The 23,004-nt window shown below is 37.6% G+C and overlaps 1 protein-coding gene across 5 annotated transcripts in view; it reads right to left on the bottom strand.

The window, feature by feature from the left end:
* Erbb4 (erb-b2 receptor tyrosine kinase 4) overlaps positions 1 to 23,004 on the bottom strand; it is a 1,076,693-nt gene that overhangs the window by 225,479 nt on the left and 828,210 nt on the right. For all 5 annotated transcript variants that reach the window (XM_006495692.4, XM_006495693.4, NM_010154.2 and 2 more), the window contains exon 17: positions 1,819 to 1,951. In XM_006495692.4, coding sequence (XP_006495755.1) covers positions 1,819 to 1,951 — 133 coding nt within the window. The remainder of the gene's footprint in view (positions 1 to 1,818; positions 1,952 to 23,004) is intronic.

Here is a 23,004-nt window from a genome sequence, read left to right on the forward strand (position 1 = left end):
ATGAGAAAATAATTGAAGATTTCTACTACTCCAATTGTCTAGAATCATGATGGTATTTCGAGACATCTGTTTACAAGGCTAACTGTGCTGTGGCCCTCCATTCTGGCCATTATTATCATGCTTCTGTGAACACCATGACCCATTAAACCAATGGAGTGGGCCTGAGTTTAGTGGGTACAGAGATAGCAAGGATTTTGGGAAAAGCATGATAAAACATATCAACAAAACAAGTCTATTTCCTAACGTTTGACAAGAAATCTAACATTTTACCACTTTCTTACTTTATATTATAAAAACATACGTTAGAACATTAAGAATTTCATTAGGTCAAGTAAGACAATCTCAGAAAGAATATTCACATTTTACATTTTAAAAATCAACAGCAGCATCAATTAAAAAACAAAAAGCCCTCCAGAAGACATTGTCCTTCCAGGCTACTCTACAGGACTTGGTGGCAGAGTTTTTAGATGTTATGTATGATTCATAACATGTCTGTGTGCATGTGTGTCTATATGCACATGTGTATGTGGTGGGTAGTCCAGAAGATAACCTATTGTTTCATACTTCAGGCACTGTCTACTTTTCGGGGGGTTTCTATGTCTATTACAGGCTTGGATTTGCCAAGTACAAGAAAATTTTTTCAAGAAAGCCCAAGGGAACTACCTGCTCCTGTGTTGGGATTATACCCACCACTGTGTTAAGTTTTCATGTGGATCCTATGGATTGGGTTGAAGCCCTCATGCTTAGGAGGCAAGCTTGTCACTGACTGAGCCATTTCCCTAGTCTATGATAAGTAGCTTAAACGAAACAAAAAAAATGTAGAATTGGTGAGGAGATTTCAGCACTTTGGACAGGAGGTATGTACATCTGTATATGGAACACATTTGGGTGCATATCTTGGCATGCACCATGAAATTATATCCTCTTCAGAATCTTCCGAAGGCACAAGAATTAAGATATAACGCATTTCCTGTGTGCTACATTTATGAAAGGATGAGTAGATCCATTCCCAATAGTCTTAAGAGATACCCAGCTTGTCATTTTGACAACAAGAAAGCAAGTATACCTAGAGGGACACCCAGAGTTCCTCTGAGTTGTTCGGGCAGACTCAGATGGGACTGTCAGAACCAAAAGATAGGATGGAACTCAATAATGCATTGCTACTGCACTATCCTCTGTGATAGTTCTCCCCTTGCCTCCTGCCTAAAGCAAACTATCAGCTTTCATGCTAAAGAACTCATGAGTCCACATACACAAAATGGTGATAATTTATGAATAATATTTATAACCTCGATATGTAACACACAATATTAAGTGCATCTCATAAATGGTGTTAAAAGGCTCATTTTCTTACAGCTCTAAGCTTTAACCTGTATGCTCAGCCTTTTCACTTTTGGTGTAATTAATAATTGGCTGCCAATTGAGTGATGCTAATTAAAATGCACACAGCTCACACTTTCAAACAAGGAATTTCTATTTATTTCTCACACATACCATTGATATGGCCTCTCCTTAGACACATGCTGGCTCTACAGCTACTAAGATATCTTTTACTCAGGAAAGGAATCATTGTACCAAACAGAGCATCATCTAGCTGTAAAACTTGGGAAGAGAGGCCCCTTGCTCTTGCAAACTTTATATGCCCCAGTACAGGAGAACACCAGGGCCAAGAAGTGGGAGTGGTTGGGTAGGGGAGCAGGGCGGGGGGAGGGTATAGGGAACTTTCAGGATCGCAATTGAAATGTAAATAAAGAAAATATCTAATAAAAAATTTTAAAGGAAACCCCCAAATTAAGGAAAATCTGGTGGAAACGTTACCTCTGTCTCCAGGAATCTCCTCAAAGCACGTTTCTTTTTGATGCTCTTTCTTCTGACATAGACAGCAAATGTCAAAGCCATGATCACCAGGATGAAGAGGCCTCCAATGACTCCGGCTGCAATCAGTGGAGTTCTGCCAACCAGAATAAAAAAATAAATAAAAATAACGGATGAAGAGAGAAAGATAGAGAAAAAGCAGCTGCATGAGGCAATTTCCACACTTCATGAATCTAGACATTTCAAAGAAAAGCAAATAAAAAGCCACCAGGGCTGTAATAAAGCCTTTCCCATTGTAAACTGCAGGTTTTGTTTTGTTTTTTTTTTTAATAATAAACCATGCACATATGATTAATCTTTGGAGAAGAACAACTGCAGCATGCCATTTAGTGAAAAAAATTGAAAATCTGGATGAGGAATGAGTGGCACACACGAAAGCAGTGGAATGGGAATATTTATAATTACCTTGACTACTTTTCATAAGTAAATGAAAATGCATTTTAATAAACTGTTGCAGAGTATAGTTTTATTTCAAGAAGGCTACTTAACAGTGGCACTATTGACCTTTTGGGCTGTGTTGTTAAGGTTACTTCATTTTCAATATTCAGTACCATCTCTGGTCTCTGCCCTAGATAGCAGCAGCATCTCTCTTTTTTAGCCGCAATAATATCCCCAGATATTCGCGAAGGTCTATCTATATCTCTTCTACTTGAGAACCTCTTGCCTTAAGGTTCTCTTACCTATTTGGGAGAGACACAAACTAACTCATCTCTGGAATACAAGAGTATCAGTAATGAGTTGTTTATTACCAAATCTCTTTAAAAACACTGATAAGGAAAATGCTGGTAGCCTAACTGGAAAGAAGAAAATACCAGGTCAGATGTTTCTGGAATGGTGCTGACAGGGGTGTGTATATTATAATTCACAGTCTAAGCACCACATGCTCATACATTTTCTGTGCAGTAAACATTTCATCAAAACTCATAAATGATGTCAAGAACAGATTGGAGAGTCAGAGATTTTCACTCCTTGAGTGTTTTTCCAATGTATTTTTTTAAAAAGAGAGATTTGTGTGTGTCGCTGTGTTTTTCTTTTTTTTAATTTTATTTTTCAGATATTTTCTTTACATTCATTTGAAATGCCATCCCAAAAGTTCCCTATATCCTCCCCCTTAAGTTGATTACTTATTACTGTTTTCTAAAAATTCTTCCTTTCTGAAAAAGTTCAGTTCCTTATATAAAGCATATTAACTTTAGGTGGTCAGAGATTTGAAGTGCATTAATTTCATATGGCATAGTAAAAAAAGCCAGACTGAAACATGATATTGCATAATAAATATTTGATGATGAAGCAACCATAGATGCCAAACAAAGAATGATTTCCCTCATGTTCATGTCCTCTGTAATAAATCATTTTATATTTTATATCCCTTCTTTCACAAGAAGCTATTCAGTAAAGCTACATTCCTTAAAAGAAAGTTTTTATACCTGCAAAGTAAATTTTTACTCAAAGATAGACAAGAAATAATAAAAGTGGATGATCATAAATTAGACCTTGAAATTCTAAAACACTCATGAAAAAAGGCTGTGTAACTACTTCCACAATAAAATCACATCTTTAGAAGATTATGACTGCTCTACTGTCACATGAAACTGCAGAAAACCTTAAAAAGTCATCCATCCTAAAGGTTGTTTCCTGATAGCACAAACCATACTGAAATGTACCTATAATTCAACTAGATTTTCCTAAATGGGATTTTCTAAAGATATAAAAGTCTCTACTGAGAAAATTAAACTATAGCAGAGACACAAACTTATCATTGTGATGTTATTTTGTGTGTTTAGCAACATATTTTTATCATGTCAGTTAAACATATTTTGGGAAATATGTTGGAATTTCAAACCAAAGCATATTTTTCTACTAACTGCTTCATGTACTGGTGAAAGGCCATTGTTATAAAAGATTCGACTTTGTTGTTGTGCATTTAAAAACTGTGGGAATCTTGTTTGTTTGTTTGTTTGTTTGTTGGATGTATTTTAGTGAGGATAGCTTTGCATAGAAAGGAAAACAGATTCCTTTCTTCTTATCTTATTGCAGTACAGAGTATCTGTCAAGCGCTGGCAGCCCAAATATAACACTCAGACTCAGTGGGCTGTATTTTCTGATTTTCTATATGATGTTTTCATTAATATTCTCACACAACAGTCCTTTCCTTGACATGTGTCTCCTCACTTTTGCTTGTCTCTCTGGCGATCTGGCAGGAAAAGTAGAGGAGCAAAAACCTGAGAAATGAAGAATTACTATTTCTGCACTAAAAACCACACAGAAATGTTAGGTTGGACATTTCACAGGGGCAGTCTCCAGGAAAAAAAAATCAAAGTTAACCCAATCCTATTTACACATGCCTCACTGCTGTCAGTCTGGATGACTCCCAGTGATTTGTACGTGAGCAACAGAGGCATTAGTTTAGCCAAAGAGTTATGACTTAACAATATTGTTTTTGTTTTGAAGACAAGATCTCACTATGTAGCCTGGGAACTGGTTTGAAACTTATGATTCCCCTGCCTTAGCTTCCTGAGGGCTAGGATTATAGCTGTGCACCATCATCCATGACTAATCTTCACTCTTTATGAGGTCCTTTCAAAACAAGATGAAACTGGCTGAAACACGTATTTAAATTCCTACATATCTCTCTTGGATATATTGCTATTACAAACCAAGCTGGCTTTGAGAGATTTCTTCCCGTGTGCTCAATGAATCTCTAAGTAGCTCAGATAAGACACCTTGAGATCAAAAGGGTCATAGAGTAGAGAGCTGCAATTATTCTATAATTCCTTATCAATAACAGATATTTGGATTATTGGGTTGGTTTTGGGTGCCAATTCAAAAGTGACTGGCATCCTCAAGTGTATGGAAGAGTAATACAGGTGCCAAGTTCAAACTCAGAGAAAAAAGGAGCAAGCAATTGATAACTCAGTTTATGCTATGATTTGGAAATGGTATAATGAACTACATGTTCACCCTATTACTTGTAAAACTTTCAGAACAGCTCTGAGCCTCAAATGAATTTTGGTAATTTACTTAAAATTCCATACTTTTTTTTTTCTGAGACAGGGTTTCTCTGTATAGCCCTGGCTGTCCTGGAACTCACTCTGTAGACCAGGCTGGCCTCGAACCCAGAAATCTGCCTGCCTCTGCCTCCTAAGTGCTGGGATTAAAGGTGTGCGCTACCACTGCCTGGCAAACCTCCATACTTTAACTTTAATGATTTTATTTAAAATTCAGAAATGATGAAGAGTATTTATTGTTTTAAGTGCAATTGCCTTATCAGAAGCAGTGTGTCCCAAAACTAAGCTATTTGTGTTTTAAATATGCATTTTTGTCCAATACTATATCTGAGTCATAGTATTCTCTCATATATTATATATACAAGAAGATACATAAGTTCTACATAAACATCCATATAGGTTTCCTCATTTATCTATTTTTAAATGCATCACATCATTACAACATATTACAAAGTCATAAAGCCCAAGTGTTTATATTTTGTTACATGTCTTTGATTTAATATTAATACATAACTATCCTTCAAAAGTAAAAACACTTGTGTTTTCTTTTTTATAAACATGGCAAATTCTTGAATATTTCTAAGGACAAAACAAGTTTACCAACAAATAAAAAGTTAATAAAATTTATAATATATGTATATTTAGGATATAGGTATATTTACTCCCCATTTTGGAGTAAACCATGTTCCAAATTAGGATGAAACAAATAACTCATAATATTAATCACTGATGCTGTATTTTGCAATTGGTGGCAGAGACTTCCACTTTTAGAAGACACACTAAATAATTTAAAAGTTAAACTAATTAATTGGGAAACAAGTCTTCAGAATGTGTTTTATCAGACTGGAACTGCCTCACTGTTTATTTATAGGCATTAAAGATTAAAAGTAAAAAGATGGCCTTGGTGCATGTATAAAGAGATAAAAACAACAGGAGAGCCTAATAAGTTTTACAGGTATATTTCTTATACAGGAACATTCTGTTTCATATCTTCCGTCTTAAATATGACACAATAGTGTAACCATTGTAAGGTGTTAAGCTCTTCATTTCTGTGGAGTTTTAGTTATCTTATTATGATATCCAATTGTGTGGCAAAGAGATGGTTTCAACTTGCAACATTATAAATCCCCATTAGGTTATGTGGGGAATTGCAGGCTGGTCTCCAGTTGAGGTCTGAACCCAGATGGTCATAATTCACCTACATGACACGGTAGGTGTTCCCTCATGCTTCTGGAACTCTGGCCCTTGCCTAAGGTACCACCTCCACAGCCCCCACAAGAGAAGGATGGTCAGTAGTTGTGTAAGCATTGGCCCAAGCTTCTGACCTTCAGGCTAAACTCCTCCCCAGTTACCTAGCAACAGTGAAGACCATAAAAATGAGTGCTCAGCCCCCACCTCTCTTGCTCTCATTCCTTTGTCCTCTCACCTCTCACTTCTCTCTCCTCTTCCCTTTCTTCTTCTTTCCTCTTCTCTCTGTCTCTGTCTCTGTCTCTTCTCTCTCTCTCTCTCTCTCTCTCTCTCTCTCTCTCTCTCTCTCTCTCTCTCTCTCTCTCTCTCTCTCTCTCTCCCCCTTCTATCTTTCCCCTGCATTTATATAATAAAGCTCTTAAACCATAGAAAGTCTCTGCTCCTTCAAGGCCTGCTGCATACTCTGGTCAGTGTTGGGAACTTCTTCCCCTATTCCCCCTCTCCTGCAACTCTGGAGCTTTAGCAAGGTAGCTGGGGAAAGGGTTTTTCCCTTGTCAGGGGCTGCTCCTTTCTCCACCCCAGCCATGTGGGTCAGGCATGCTCACTAGGGGCTGAGTGGAAAAAGTGCCTGGCAGTCTCCCCGCATCCTTCTGCCCAGAGTACAGGAACTCTGGCCAGATGTGGCATATTTTTCCTCCCCACTTTTCCCCAGGGCCACAAGACCCCCCCCCATTATTTTGTTCCCAACAAGGTTATGTGCCTCCAACTAGTTGAGTGTAGTGTCACTACGAAACAAATTAAACACACAAGAACATCCCTTAAACTAATAAAAATTATGCAGTTGGAAAGTATCTGCTCTACCAATTTCGTTCGTGAGAACTGAGGAATACAACGTGACTAATGCCAGCATTAAATCAAATACATGTAATGAATATACTTCCCCACTTTGTCCAGTCCTACAAGTCATACTAGTCAAAGTACTCATGCATATACCCTCTATTCTCTAAAGTGCCATTCTGCACATAGTGTGTGTGTGTGTGTGTGTGTGTATGTGCGCTGCGCGCATGTGACACATAGTCTAAAGCCAGATTTCATTATTATTTCTACCAAGTATTTTTAATATAATTGTAGGATATGACAAAGGTTTCAGTACCCACAGAGGAAAGAAAAGGATTGCCAGATGCCTTGGAGTTAGAGAAACAGATGGTGGTTTGTTGCCTGATATGGATGCTGGGAACTAAATTTAAGTTCTCAGAAAGAGCAGTATGGACTCTTAAGCAATGAGCCGTCTATTTAGCCCCTCTACCAAATTGTAATCATCATTGTCTCTAATACTTAAATATGGAAATTAAATTAACATGTCTTTTACTTATCCAGAAACATATCCAACTACCATTGGATCTCATTTTGTGTCCTTTCGGAGAACCTTATAATAATATAAACAAAGATAATGAAGAAGAGATTGCAACATGCCTCCTTGTGAGGATAGTTATGTTTCTTAATTTATCCTTGCTATAGATAAGTGTTGTTGAAAAAAAAACCCTGCTTTTTAACTTTATTAAAACAAAATCCTAACAATGTACTCAAAGTTGCCAATGGAGTCAAAGACTTTAACTTTGACAATAAGAACAGCTTCAACTGTTTGTTATTTAGGTAAGTTCTTTAAATATGGTAAAATTTTATTCAAATAAGAGTAACAATAGATTTAAGAGCCAATAGATTCTCTTGGGGATTAAAAGGCATCGTGAGCTGTTCAACCACAAATAGTCCAATGAAATGAGATCATAAAGATTGTCTCCCTGCATCTCTGGGATGGGCTAGAAATCTAGTGCACTGTAAACTCTTAGGAATCTATGAAGTTGATTATAGCAAGATTCCTAGCAATGGAGAATATGGAGATATGGAGGTGAAACTGGCCTTCTCCTGTAACCAGTCAAGAATTCCAATGGGAGATTGAGACACAACCAGCCACAAAACCTTCTATCTACAAACTGTCTTGTCTATAAGATGTGCTGGGGTAAAGGTGGCACAGAAATTGTGGGAGCAACCAACCCATGACTGGTCTAGCTTGAAATCCATGCCATGAGAGGTAACCCATTCCTGACACTGCCCAGGGAGCCAGGATCCAGAGGCTGAACAATCCAAAGACCTAGGATTGAACCAAACATGACTGACCAAAAAACAATGTCAGTGAAATGATTCCTAATGGTATTTCACTGTACTCATAGCAGACTGATTGTCACTGGAGAGGAGTCACCCACAGCAGAGACACACTGCCAAACATTAGATAGAGGTTGGGGATTCCTGCAAAAGAGAGTGAGGGAAGATTGTAGGAGCCAGTCAAAGATACCACAAGAAAACTCTCAGAGTCAACTAATCTGAACTCATAGGGCTTCACAGAGACTGCACTTTCAAGTTGGGACCCTGCATGGATCTGACCTAAGCCCTGTGCACATATATAACATTTATATAGCTTGGTTTTCATGTGGGACTCCTAATAATGGGAGCAGGGACTGTCTGACTCTGTTGCCTGCCTTTTGGACATCTCCTCCTACAGGTTGCTTCCTCTAGCAGGAATAGCAGAGGAGGTGGCTAGTCTTCCTGTGATTTGATATGTAACAGCTGGTTGATATCCACGGGAGGCCTGCCCTTTTCTGAAGATAAAGGGAGGAGGAGTGGATGGGGCATGGGGGAAAGGAGTGGGAAGGAGGGACTGGAATGAAAGGATGGAGGGGAAATTTTTATTGGGATTTTTTAAAAGTGACTATTTCTTCCTGGATTGAAAATAATTTACTTCCATGGGAATAACTCAAATATTCAGCTGGTCTTAAGTAGCAGCTTTAAATGGAAAGAATTTGGATAGATTATAGATTTTCTATTTAAAATCCCAAGCTGTAAGTTTTCTAATTAAAAGTTTCACTTTATGTACAATGCATTGTTGTCTAACTGTGCAACACAGATGCCACCATCTTCCTATTAAATATAGGGGCTAAATTTGGTACAGAGAAGGACAGCAAGAAGGTTCTTGGATTCTCTACCCCATTTATTTTCACCTTTCTCTCTCTCCCATTATGTTACAAGATAAGTGCGTGTATGAAATACATTGTGACACCATAATCTGTTTCCTCAGTACATATGCTTCATAGTAGAGAACACAAAATGCACAAACCTTTATTTAATTGTTTTCATAGAAACCTTGATTTTATATTTGTTAATATCTCACTACTTTAAATCTCCTCCATCTACAGCTATCTATGTTTCTCTATGGTCTGAGTTCACTAAATCCTTTATGTTCTCAGGTATAAAAGTTTGCATGTAGCATTACCTTTGCCTATCTTCATTTTAATTTCAGCCAGGAGTGATTTTTTTTTATTAAGAAAACTATTCTTTCTTTAAGCAAGACAAACTCATGTAGTGTGAAGACAAACTAATTTAATGTGACTATTAACTTCAGCTACCATATTGATTGGATTAGGAAGCACTCCAGGTAGGTAGACCTTTGTGGTTGTCTATTAGATGTTTCCAGGAAGGATTAACTGAGAGGAGAGATACACCCTAAATGTGGACCACAGCTTCCTATGCAAGGGTACCTAGATTGAATTGAAATTTAAAAAGAAGGTCAGAATTACACTGTTATTTTCCTTTCTCTGTTAGACATTCTCTTTATAATGCCTTTTCTACCATGTGACCTGTACTTCCAAACTACAAGCTGAAATAAATCCTTCCTTGCTTAAATTCCTTTTTGTAAGGTAAGAGGTCACAGCAAAATGAGGAAAGTGGTGAATACAAGGCAGTACCCATTGTATCACATGTTGTTCAATTTTTACTACAGTAGTTCATATTTGAAACAAAGAGACCTTGAAACACTGAGAAAGAAACATTGATATCCCCTAGAGACACTTTAAGGGTTACTGCCTCCGGCAAGGAGAGCTACATTAAGACAGTATTTTTTCTCTCTTTTTCAAATTATGCTTATTCTGACCTAGAATTTCACCTGCTCTATAAAAATGACACATTTTTCTTTTTGAGCAAATGAAAACGATCTGGGTCAGACTGTAAGGCGGACGTCGGTTGACAGTGACAGTTTGTAGCTGGTAAGATGTAAGTTTTACAGCAGGTCTCCATTCTTTGATTACAGGTCAAGATTACTTGACTAGATTTAAGATAGAAAGTAGTACTTAAGGAAGAGCATGATTTTCCTCGTCCTCTACAAGTTTCAATGCTTTTTTATTTTACTTGTCTTCACACTATTGAATTTTCATTTTCAATATGTAAATGCCAAATTTGTTTTGCAATAGTGTCACAATATGTTTCAACATTGACTTAAATATTAAGCCTATGTAATTTAATATGTTCTTATATTTCTAAGTTTCAGTTTCTGGGGAAAAATTTTAACCATTTCATGGTAGCTACTTTCTTCTTCTGATAGGCAATATTTACCTCTATCTATACAGGTGTTTGTTTCTTTCTCAAATTGAGAAATATATTTTGTATATTTGACTTTGATCCAAATATTACCATGGTTAAGGACAGACCCATGAGATTATATGACGAGATTAATTAAATTTGTGTGTTTTCAAATCTATGAATATCTATAAATTTGAAAGGGAGACAGAGATGAACAGAGGTTTTTAAAGCAATCCAGTGAATATTTCATGATTAGAGCTATTTTATTACAGTTTAAACCTATGAAACGGCTACCTTGCCAGCAGAGTCTTGCCCAACACCCGCAAGGGCCCACACGGGACTCCCCACGGGACCCTAAGACCTCTGGTGAGTGGACCACAGTGCCTGCCCCAATCCAATCGCGCGGAACTCGAGACTGCGGTACATAGGGAAGCAGGCTACCCGGGCCTGATCTGGGGCACAAGTCCCTTCCGCTCTACTCAAGACTTGAGCCCCGGGCTACCTTGCCAGCAGAGTCTTGCCCAAACCCGCAAGGGCCCACACGGGACTCCCCACGGGACCCTAAGACCTCTAGTGAGTGGACCACAGTGCCTGCCCCAATCCAATCGCGCGGAACTTGAGACTGCAGTACATAGGGAAGCAGGCTACCCGGGCTTGATCTGGGGCACAAACCCCTTCCACTCCACTCGAGCCCCGGGCTACCTTGCCAGCTGAGTCGCCTGACACCCGCAAGGGCCCACACAGGATTCCACACGTGATCCTAAGACCTCTAGTGAGTGGAACACAACTTCTGCCAGGAGTCTGGTTCGAACACCAGATATCTGGGTACCTGCCTTGCAAGAAGAGAGCTTGCCTGCAGAGAATACTCTGCCCACTGAAACTAAGGAGAGTGCTACCCTCCAGGTCTGCTCATAGAGGCTAACAGAGTCACCTGAAGAAGAAGCTCTTAACAGTGACAACTAAAACAGCTAGCTTCAGAGATTACCAGATGGCGAAAGGCAAACGTAAGAATCCTACTAACAGAAATCAAGACCACTCACCATCATCAGAACGCAGCACTCCCACCCCACCTAGTCCTGGGCACCCCAACACAACCGAAAATCTAGACCCAGATTTAAAAACATTTCTCATGATGATGATAGAGGACATCAAGAAGGACTTTCATAAGTCACTTAAAGATTTACAGGAGAGCACTGCTAAAGAGTTACAGGCTCTTAAAGAAAAGCAGGAAAACACAGCCAAACAGGTGATGGAAATGAACAAAACCATACTAGAACTAAAAGGGGAAGTAGACACAATAAAGAAAACCCAAAGCGAGGCAACGCTGGAGATAGAAACCCTAGGAAAGAGATCTGGAACCATAGATGCGAGCATCAGCAACAGAATACAAGAAATGGAAGAGAGAATCTCAGGTGCAGAAGATTCCATAGAGAACATCGACACAACAGTCAAAGAAAATACAAAATGCAAAAGGATCCTAACTCAAAACATCCAGGTAATCCAGGACACAATGAGAAGACCAAACCTACGGATAATAGGAATTGATGAGAATGAAGATTTTCAACTTAAAGGGCCAGCTAATATCTTCAACAAAATAATAGAAGAAAACTTCCCAAACATAAAAAAAGAGATGCCCATGATCATACAAGAAGCATACAGAACTCCAAATAGACTGGACCAGAAAAGAAATTCCTCCCGACACATAATAATCAGAACAACAAATGCACTAAATAAAGATAGAATATTAAAAGCAGTAAGGGAGAAAGGTCAAGTAACATATAAAGGAAGGCCTATCAGAATTACACCAGACTTTTCACCAGAGACTATGAAAGCCAGAAGAGCCTGGACAGATGTTATACAGACACTAAGAGAACACAAATGCCAGCCCAGGCTACTATACCCGGCCAAACTCTCAATTACCATAGATGGAGAAACCAAAGTATTCCACGACAAAACCAAGTTCACACAATATCTTTCCACGAATCCAGCCCTTCAAAGGATAATAACAGAAAAGAAGCAATACAAGGACGGAAATCACGCCCTAGAACAACCAAGAAAGTAATCATTCAACAAACCAAAAAGAAGACAGCCACAAGAACAGAATGCCAACTCTAACAACAAAAATAAAAGGGAGCAACAATTACTTTTCCTTAATATCTCTTAATATCAATGGACTCAATTCCCCAATAAAAAGACATAGACTAACAGACTGGCTACACAAACAGGACCCAACATTCTGCTGCTTACAGGAAACCCATCTCAGGGAAAAAGACAGACACTACCTCAGAGTGAAAGGCTGGAAAACAATTTTCCAAGCAAATGGACTGAAGAAACAAGCTGGAGTAGCCATTTTAATATCGGATAAAATCGACTTCCAACCCAAAGTTATCAAAAAAGACAAGGAGGGACACTTCATACTCATCAAAGGTAAAATCCTCCAAGAGGAACTCTCAATTCTGAATATCTACGCACCAAATGCAAGGGCAGCCACATTCATTAGAGACACTTTAGTAAAGCTCAAAGCATACATTGCACCTCACACAATAATAGTGGGAGACTTCAACACACCACTTTCTTCAAAGGACAGATCGTGGAAACAGAAACTAAACAGGGACACAGTGAAACTAACAGAAGTTATGAAACAAATGGACCTGACAGATATCTACAGAACATTTTATCCTAAAACAAAAGGATATACCTTCTTCTCAGCACCTCACGGGACCTTCTCCAAAATTGACCATATAATTGGTCACAAAACAGGCCTCAATAGATACAAAAATATTGAAATTGTCCCATGTATCCTATCAGACCACCATGGCCTAAGACTGATCTTCAATAACAACATAAATAATGGAAAGCCAACATTCACGTGGAAACTGAATAACACTCTTCTCAATGATACCTTGGTCAAGGAAGGAATAAAGAAAGAAATTAAAGACTTTTTAGAGTTTAATGAAAATGAAGCCACAACGTACCCAAACCTATGGGACACAATGAAAGCATTTCTAAGAGGGAAACTCATAGCGCTGAGTGCCTCCAAGAAGAAACGGGAGACAGCACATACTAGCAGCTTGACAACACAGCTAAAAGCCCTAGAAAAAAAGGAAGCAAATTCACCCAAGAGGAGTAGACGGCAGGAAATAATCAAACTCAGGGGTGAAATCAACCAAGTGGAAACAAGAAGAACTATTCAAAGAATTAACCAAACGAGGAGTTGGTTCTTTGAGAAAATCAACAAGATAGATAAACCCTTACCTAGACTCACTAAAGGGCACAGGGACAAAATCCTAATTAACAAAATCAGAAATGAAAAGGGAGACATAACAACAGATCCTGAAGAAATCCAAAACACCATCAGATCCTTCTACAAAAGGCTATACTCAACAAAACTGGAAAACCTGGACGAAATAGACAAATTTCTGGACAGATACCAGGTACCAAAGTTGAATCAGGATCAAGTTGACCATCTAAACAGTCCCATATCACCTAAAGAAATAGAAGCAGTTATTAATAGTCTCCCAACCAAAAAAAGCCCAGGACCAGATGGGTTTAGTGCAGAGTTCTACCAGACCTTCAAAGAAGATCTAATTCCAATTCTGCACAAACTATTTCACAAAATAGAAGTAGAAGGTACTCTACCCAACTCATTTTATGAAGCCACTATTACTCTGATACCTAAACCACAGAAAGACCCAACAAAGATAGAGAACTTCAGACCAATTTCTCTTATGAATATCGATGCAAAAATCCTCAATAAAATTCTCGCTAACCGAATCCAAGAACACATTAAAGCAATCATCCATCCTGACCAAGTAGGTTTTATTCCAGGGATGCAGGGATGGTTTAATATACGAAAATCCATCAATGTAATCCATTATATAAACAAACTCAAAGACAAAAACCACATGATCATCTCGTTAGATGCAGAAAAAGCATTTGACAAGATCCAACACCCATTCATGATAAAAGTTTTGGAAAGATCAGGAATTCAAGGCCCATACCTAAACATGATAAAAGCAATCTACAGCAAACCAGTAGCCAACATCAAAGTAAATGGAGAGAAGCTGGAAGCAATCCCACTAAAATCAGGGACTAGACAAGGCTGCCCACTTTCTCCCTACCTTTTCAACATAGTACTTGAAGTATTAGCCAGAGCAATTCGACAACAAAAGGAGATCAAGGGGATACAAATTGGAAAAGAGGAAGTCAAAATATCACTTTTTGCAGATGATATGATAGTATATATAAGTGACCCTAAAAATTCTACCAGAGAACTCCTAAACCTGATAAACAGCTTCGGTGAAGTAGCTGGATATAAAATAAACTCAAACAAGTCAATGGCCTTTCTCTATACAAAGAATAAACAGGCTGAGAAAGAAATTAGGGAAACAACACCCTTCTCAATAGTCACAAATAATATAAAATATCTTGGCGTGACTCTAACTAAGGAAGTGAAAGATCTGTATGATAAAAACTTCAAATCTCTGAAGAAAGAAATTAAGGAAGATCTCAGAAGATGGAAAGATCTCCCATGCTCATGGATTGGCAGGATCAACATTGTAAAAATGGCTATCTTGCCAAAAGCAATCTACAGATTCAATGCAATCCCCATCAAAATTCCAACTCAATTCTTCAACAAATTGGAAGGAGCAATTTGCAAATTTGTCTGGAATAACAAAAAACCTAGGATAGCAAAAAGTCTTCTCAAGGATAAAAGAACTTCTGGCGGAATCACCATGCCAGACCTAAAGCTTTACTACAGAGCAATTGTGATAAAAACTGCATGGTACTGGTATAGAGACAGACAAGTAGACCAATGGAATAGAATTGAAGACCCAGAAATGAACCCACACACCTATGGTCACTTGATCTTCGACAAGGGAGCTAAAACCATCCAGTGGAAGAAAGACAGCATTTTCAACAATTGGTGCTGGCACAACTGGTTGTTATCGTGTAGAAGAATGCGAATCGATCCATACTTATGTCCTTGTACTAAGGTCAAATCTAAGTGGATCAAGGAACTTCACATGAAACCAGAGACACTGAAACTTATAGAGGAGAAAGTGGGGAAAAGCCTTGAAGATATGGGCACAGGGGAAAAATTCCTGAACAGAACAGCAATGGCTTGTGCTGTAAGATCGAGAATTGACAAATGGGACCTAATGAAACTCCAAAGTTTCTGCAAGGCAAAAGACACCGTCAATAAGACAAAAAGACCACCAACAGATTGGGAAAGGATCTTTACCTATCCTAAATCAGATAGGGGACTAATATCCAACATATATAAAGAACTCAAGAAGGTGGACTTCAGAAAATCAAATAACCCATTTAAAAAATGGGGCTCAGAACTGAACAAAGAATTCTCACCTGAGGAATACCGAATGGCAGAGAAGCACTTGAAAAAATGTTCAACATCCTTAATCATCAGGGAAATGCAAATCAAAACAACCCTGAGATTCCACCTCACACCAGTCAGAATGGCTAAGATCAAAAATTCAGGTGACAGCAGATGCTGGCGAGGATGTGGAGAAAGAGGAACACTCCTCCATTGTTGGTGGGAGTGCAGGCTTGTACAACCACTCTGGAAATCAGTCTGGCGGTTCCTCAGAAAACTGGACATAGTACTACCGGAGGATCCAGCAATACCTCTCCTGGGCATATATCCAGAAGATGCCCCAACTGGTAAGAAGGACACATGCTCCACTATGTTCATAGCAGCCTTATTTATAATAGCCAGAAGCTGGAAAGAACCTAGATGCCCCTCAACAGAGGAATGGATACAGAAATTGTGGTACATCTACACAATGGAGTACTACTCAGCTATTAAAAAGAATGAATTTATGAAATTCCTAGCCAAATGGATGGACCTGGAGGGCATCATCCTGAGTGAGGTAACACATTCACAAAGAAACTCACACAATATGTATTCACTGATAAGTGGATATTAGCCCCAAACCTAGGATACCCAAGATATAAGATATAATTTGCTAAACACATGAAACTCAAGAAGAATGAAGACTGAAGTGTGGACACTATGCCCCTCCTTAGATTTGGGAACAAAACACCCATGGAAGGAGTTACAGAGACGGAGTTTGGAGCTGAGATGAAAGGATGGACCATGTAGAGACTGCCATATCCAGGGATCCACCCCATAATCAGCATCCAAACGCTGACACCATTGCATACACTAGCAAGATTTTATTGAAAGGACGCAGATGTAGCTGTCTCTTGTGAGACTATGCCGGGGCCCAGCAAACACAGAAGTGGATGCTCACAGTCAGCTAATGGATGGATCATAGGGCTCCCAATGGAGGAGCTAGAGAAAGTAGCCAAGGAGCTAAAGGGATCTGCAACCCTATAGGTGGAACAACATTATGAGCTAACCAGTACCCCGGAGCTCTTGACTCTAGCTGCATATATATCAAAAGATGGCCTAGTCGGCCATCACTGGAAAGAGAGGCCCATTGGACTTGCAAACTTTATATGCCCCAGTACAGGGGAACACCAGGGCCAAAAAGGGGGAGTGGGTGGGCAGGGGAGTGGGGGTGGGTGGATATGGGGGACTTTTGGTATAGCATTGGAAATGTAAATGAGTTAAATACCTAATAAAAAATGGAAAAAAATAAAAAAAAAATAAAATAAAATAAAAAATAAACCTATGAAACATACTATAAATGTCAAATAAATATTGATAAAGTTTCTATCATTTTTTATTCCATTACCTAGATTCATATATATATATATATATATATATATATATATATATGACTATGGTAATAAAACCTGGACATTATGAACATACAATTGTGAAGCATATTAAGCATTCAGTTATTCCTATTACCTACTCACCACATGGGCAAGATAATCAAAGAAATATGACAAGGAAGTAAACACTGAGTTTACAGTCCTTTGCAACCTTAGCCACATTGCTTGTCACTTTTGCTCCTAATGCTACAGAATCTTTTCATTCTCCAATAGAACATAAGGTAGACACAAACACGGTTTTCTCAAAGAAGGTGGCAAAAGATATTGGAGTTCTCAGTCTTACACTGGCATTTCTCCTATGTATCATAATTTAAATCGTATTGAGATGTTATATTCTGGGGATAAAAATTGTCTAAGTCTTAAGGTATCACCGTCAAGCAGAATAGAGAGACGTATTCAATAACAACAGAGTCAGGAGGAGCCAAAGATGGCTGGACTCCTAAGCTGGATTGAGGCTCACGCTGGTGTCAACTCTCACTGACCTGCACAAATTAGAAACAGGATAGAAATATTTTAAACATATGGATCAGAAGTTGCAGTGCTTTATAATTCTATTTACCAATTTTTCCAACTTCAAAGTTTTCTATTTTGTTTATCTAGCTTTAAATTAATTTCTTTTTGGATGAGGTGTTTCAATATGCAACCTTTGGCATCCTGGAATTTGCTATGTAGATCAAGCTGTTGTAAAAATCACAGGCATCTTTCTACCTCTGAAGCCTAAGTATTTCTCTGTTATATTATACTATTCAGCCCCTCCTGGTATTTGACCTAGGCATTATCAATATATTCGTAGTATATATCAGCAATCAAAAATGAAATGAATATTTCATGATTAGAGTTATTTTTATCACAGTTTAAACCTATGAAACATACCATAAATGTCAAATATATCTCGATAGAGTTCTATCATCTTTTATTCCATTATCTAGCTTACATCTTATATATAAATGACTCTAGTTATAAACACTCACATTATAAGTATTTAATTGTAAAGCATATTAAGCATTCAGTTACACACACACTCACATGCATGTGTGCACACACACACAAATATATGTGATATATATATATCACATGTAAAGGGGATGAAAGGGCAAGAAATCCTTACACTTATAGAACTCACACTAAGCTTAACCAGAACTTAGCAAAGCGTGTACAGTTCTGAAATGTAGACTCTAGAAGGTCACTAGCCAATTCAAATGGTGATAAGATTTTTAAAAATTAGCAAAATGTTTCCCTACCATGCACACCTCAAGATAGTGTAAACTTGACTTTCAAGATGGAGAGCATGAAGAAAGCAGAGCTGTGTGTAAAGTATTTAACTTGGCAAAATCCGAGCATCCAATTATTTCTACTTTGTGTGCCCATAGTAGACTGGAAGTAACTCAAGTGAGAAATGAGAGGGTGTGGACGTTTCTGTCTATTCTATTTAAAAACCTCCCACAGAGGACTTGGAGCGGAGACAAACAAACCCCATTTCACAAATGCGTTTGGTCATTGTACCTCACTTGAAATAACATTTTCACTATACAATAGATTACACTTTATATTTTTAGGGGAGGTTTATTATGACTGGCTTCCAAAACACATCGTAAAGCATTTAACACCATCATTGGGTAATTTAACCTCCCTTTAAACATATATAAACATCCACCCCTTAATTAGAACACATTCCTAATTAAGGGGAAAACTTTTTTTTTCAAAAAATAAATGCTTAGAAGATACAGTTATTCCCCAGATGCTCTGAATGCAGATTCTCAGCCTCCAGAAAATGTAAAAGGAAAAAAAAAAAAGTCGGGCCTAAACTAATTCAAACAGCACTGCAATAATATAATATCAAGACAACTTCACACTTTGCCTGAAACCATTTCATTTGCATGCAAAAGAAATCATTACTATGAAGGAAAGCTAGACATCTCCATGAAACATCCTCTTCCGAGCTAGAATATTAATTTTTCAATCTGTTCCCTATCTATTATTTTTATATTATTGAACGTATGTGTACCATTAACATTCAGTTCTTTGTAAATGTATGGATCGCTTATGGGCATCCAGAAGATAATGCTTAAAATCTTTGTTTAGCAAATGGTCATTAAGGAAATTATCTCAATGTAATGTGGAGTAAAGTTAGTATTTTAAATTTCATAAATGAGATACATCTCCACGCTTTCTTCTCTGCCTTCTAATTTTAAAAAGCAGATTGTATGACTTAATCCTCCCATATGGAACATTATCTGGGCTAGTGGCTCTTCTGTACTTAGCATGCCTTTTGAGATTACATAGAATTTTAGCCTTTTAAAGAAAATCAAAATGAGAGTGTGGGACAGAAGTGGACGGACTCTAATGCCACTCTCTGTATTAAGTTATTTGTTAGAACATTAACAAGTTTCTGTGAGTACATTTTAAGATCACTAAGTGTATTCAAATTTGATATTTGAAAATAAGCACAAACAAGCAAATCCAAAGAACACAACTATAAATTTCAGATTGTATGCCATGGGCTTATGTTCAAAATGTTATGCAGTTTAGTTTTATTATCAAGTAATATTAGCACAATGACAGTATAACAATTTAAAAGGAGAGAGGAAAAGATCTAAACAGGGGAAAATGAAAGAAATGAGACCAAGAAGAAGGGAAAGTGTGTGTGTGTGTGTGTGTGTGTGTGTGTGTGTGTGTGTGTGTGTGTGTGTGTGTGTGTTTGAGAGAGAGTGAGACAAAGAGAGGCACAGAGACACAGGGAACAAGAGAGAGCTCAAGCAACAATTTAGACATGTTTTATTTTTAAAAAGATCAGATTTTGCTATTACCCCATAGGTAATTTTTGTTTTCCCTATTATTTCAAAATGCCACAGGAACAAGTCATCTTGTCCACTATTGTAATGGAAGGTAGTAATGATCTTTGTATGTATACGTCTCCATCTAGGAAATATAACACCAAATAGTAGATCAACAAACTGATTTGAAAAGAGGGTGAATTAAAGCTCCTGTGCTTCACAAGTGCTTCTCTTTAAAAGTTTTAACTCTACAAATGAAATTATCATTGTTTTAAAATGAATTTCTAAGTAATGTAGTCTTGGCAGCTTTTTTTTTTTTGAAAATTTACAGCCATGTTTTTATGAAAGTCAAAAAAATGGACTACTGGAAAAATACACAATTTACAGTGAGAATTATTGAAGCTAGTATAACTTCTACAATTTTAATGTGTTTTTAATTTAATATTTTCACTAATGATTACTAAATTGGATATAAAAGACAGAATGATGCCATACATCTTATAGAGCTAAATATACCTTGTGAATTAAGAGGTGCATGTGCGTGTGCATGTGTGTGTGCATGTGCGTGTGCATGTGTGTGTGTATGTGTGTGTATATGTGTGTGTGTATGTGTGTGTGCATGTGTGTGTGTATGTGTGTGTGCATGTGTGTGTGCATGTGTGTGTGCATGTGTGTGTGTATGTGTGTGTGCGCATGTGTGTGTGCATGTGCGTGTGCATGTGTGTGTGTATGTGTGTGTGCATGTGTGTGTGTGTGTATGTGTGTGTGCATGTGTGTGTGCATGTGTGTGTGTATGTGTGTGTATGTGTGTGTGTTTGTGCGCACATATTTGAATAGAATTAAAAATGACCACCTATCCTTCGGTAGCAATTGGTGGTCCAGTAATACTAAAGAATGTTGTCTCACAATACAAGGGTTGATGACTCGATCTGGAAGTTAAAGAATAGTGTATAATTATGTGGGTACATTAAGAAGCCAAATATGCAACGTATGCTACCAAATCTGTAAACTACATGCATTTTAGTATATGGTTAATGTGTGCAAAGATTTATATAGTTGGTGGATACTGGCATATCTACTTAATATACTGAGCATGCATTACCCTTGTAGTTCTTCTTACCTTTTCAAATTACACAAAAGAAAAAAAATCACTGTTTTGAAACACAGGGATAAAAATATGATGGAGGCCTTTAATCACCTCGAAGGCAAAGTCCACCTTTCTTTGACTCAATTTTAAAAGAGAGGCATATAGAAAGATTTCTTCTAAAAGAAGCACTATTGTTAGAATATAAATTTTATAATGTCAGCACAATCAAAATCTGAGTAAATCTTATTCATGAGGGAATTTCCATTATATTTCCTTATATGTGAAGCAGGAAATAAGAAAAATCCTTTGCAATTTACTGATTTTCTAATACTCTTCACTAGCATGATCATGAAATTGCTCATGTTCACATGGTGGTGCAATTTATAATAATTGTTATATATCAGCACCTCACAATTAACATGACAGGTATTGAAATCTGCTCATTTCCCTGAACACATACAAGGTGCAGCTAAATCCTCATTATATATTTAAGAGCCTTTTAATTTAATGAGTTCAGAGTCAGTGATAGTTCATGCCGTTATTTTCCTTGAGAAAATAAAATAAATGACCTTCAAGCTAGATGCATGTAGGGAAACACATTTCAAATTATGGATAATTTGTAAACTAATGTCAGAGTGATTTAAATACAAAAATTAGCACAGTTTCTACTTGAATTTAACTTTCCAGATAATCCGTCATTCCTTTCACATACATGTTTACATGCTCTCAAAATAATAACCCTCCTTCTTTTTTGGTGATATGTTTGCAGCCATGACAGCAGTCAGAATATAAAGCATTAAACAGAAAACTCTAAGACTCTGTCTACAAAACCTGTGGGCATTTTTCTCTCCTTCTGTTTCTTCTGAAGAAAAAAATGTGGGCATCTTTTCATCTACAAAGCTAATGCTTTCATGTTTGCTAAGCTTCTTAATTTCTGTAGCTTTTTCATAGATGTTCACAATACACAATGTTTGTTGTGTTTTATACCACAAACCTTTTGCTTAAGGTCCTCCAAAATACTTTTAAATTTCGCATAACCTCAGATGTCTTCTTTCCCTAATAATTCTTTTTCTGTGACCACTTTTCTCTTTTTCTTCATACTCAAATTATTCTGAAGATATAAACAATTGGTTCTTTTTATTTCTATATTACTCATTCACTTCTGTTCCATGATTATATACAAAAAATGCTGTTTCATTTTATTATATTTTCCACTTAACACATCTTAAACGTGTCAAAGTAACTGCAAATTCAACATTTTCTTGCCAAGCTCAGAAAGCCTTAAGTTAACCCTCCCAGTTGTGTGGCATCTTAGTAACGCTACGCTATTCACTCGTTTTGCAAGGCAGAAAACTAGAATGAATTATTTACACCTTCCCCCTTAACATTTTAAATCCAACTGACCACTAAGTCTGGCAACGAGATTTATGTTGAAATTCTTGTTGAATCTCTTCACTTTTCTCCATCCATCCATCCATCCATCCATCCATCCATCCATCCATCCATCCATCCATCCCAGTCTTTCAGATTCCCTGCTTTCTCATTTGCAATGTGCCTATCTACCTAGACTGATAACAATAAATAATTATATTGCTAGTTGTTGGGGATTGGTCTGATGCTGCTATTTATTTAAATGCCAAATCCTGTACCCCAAGAACAGGTTGTCCCAAGACAAGTGAATTCTCACATATACCATCTTTTGTTGTCTAAATCTTGTTCTCCAAGTTAACTGGTCAATAAAAGGCTAAAGCCTGTGATTGGGCAATAGAGGTAGGTGTGTTCTCAGTTACCTTGGCTGTGTCTCACGGGTAGAGAGGAAGGAGGAGAAAAAGGAAGAGGAGGAAGAGGAGGAGGAGGAGAGGAGGAGGAGAAGAGGAGGAGGAGAAGAGGAGGAGAAGGA

This window comes from Mus musculus, chromosome 1, assembly GCF_000001635.26.
Source record: "Mus musculus strain C57BL/6J chromosome 1, GRCm38.p6 C57BL/6J".
NCBI classification, from domain to species: domain Eukaryota; kingdom Metazoa; phylum Chordata; class Mammalia; order Rodentia; family Muridae; genus Mus; species Mus musculus.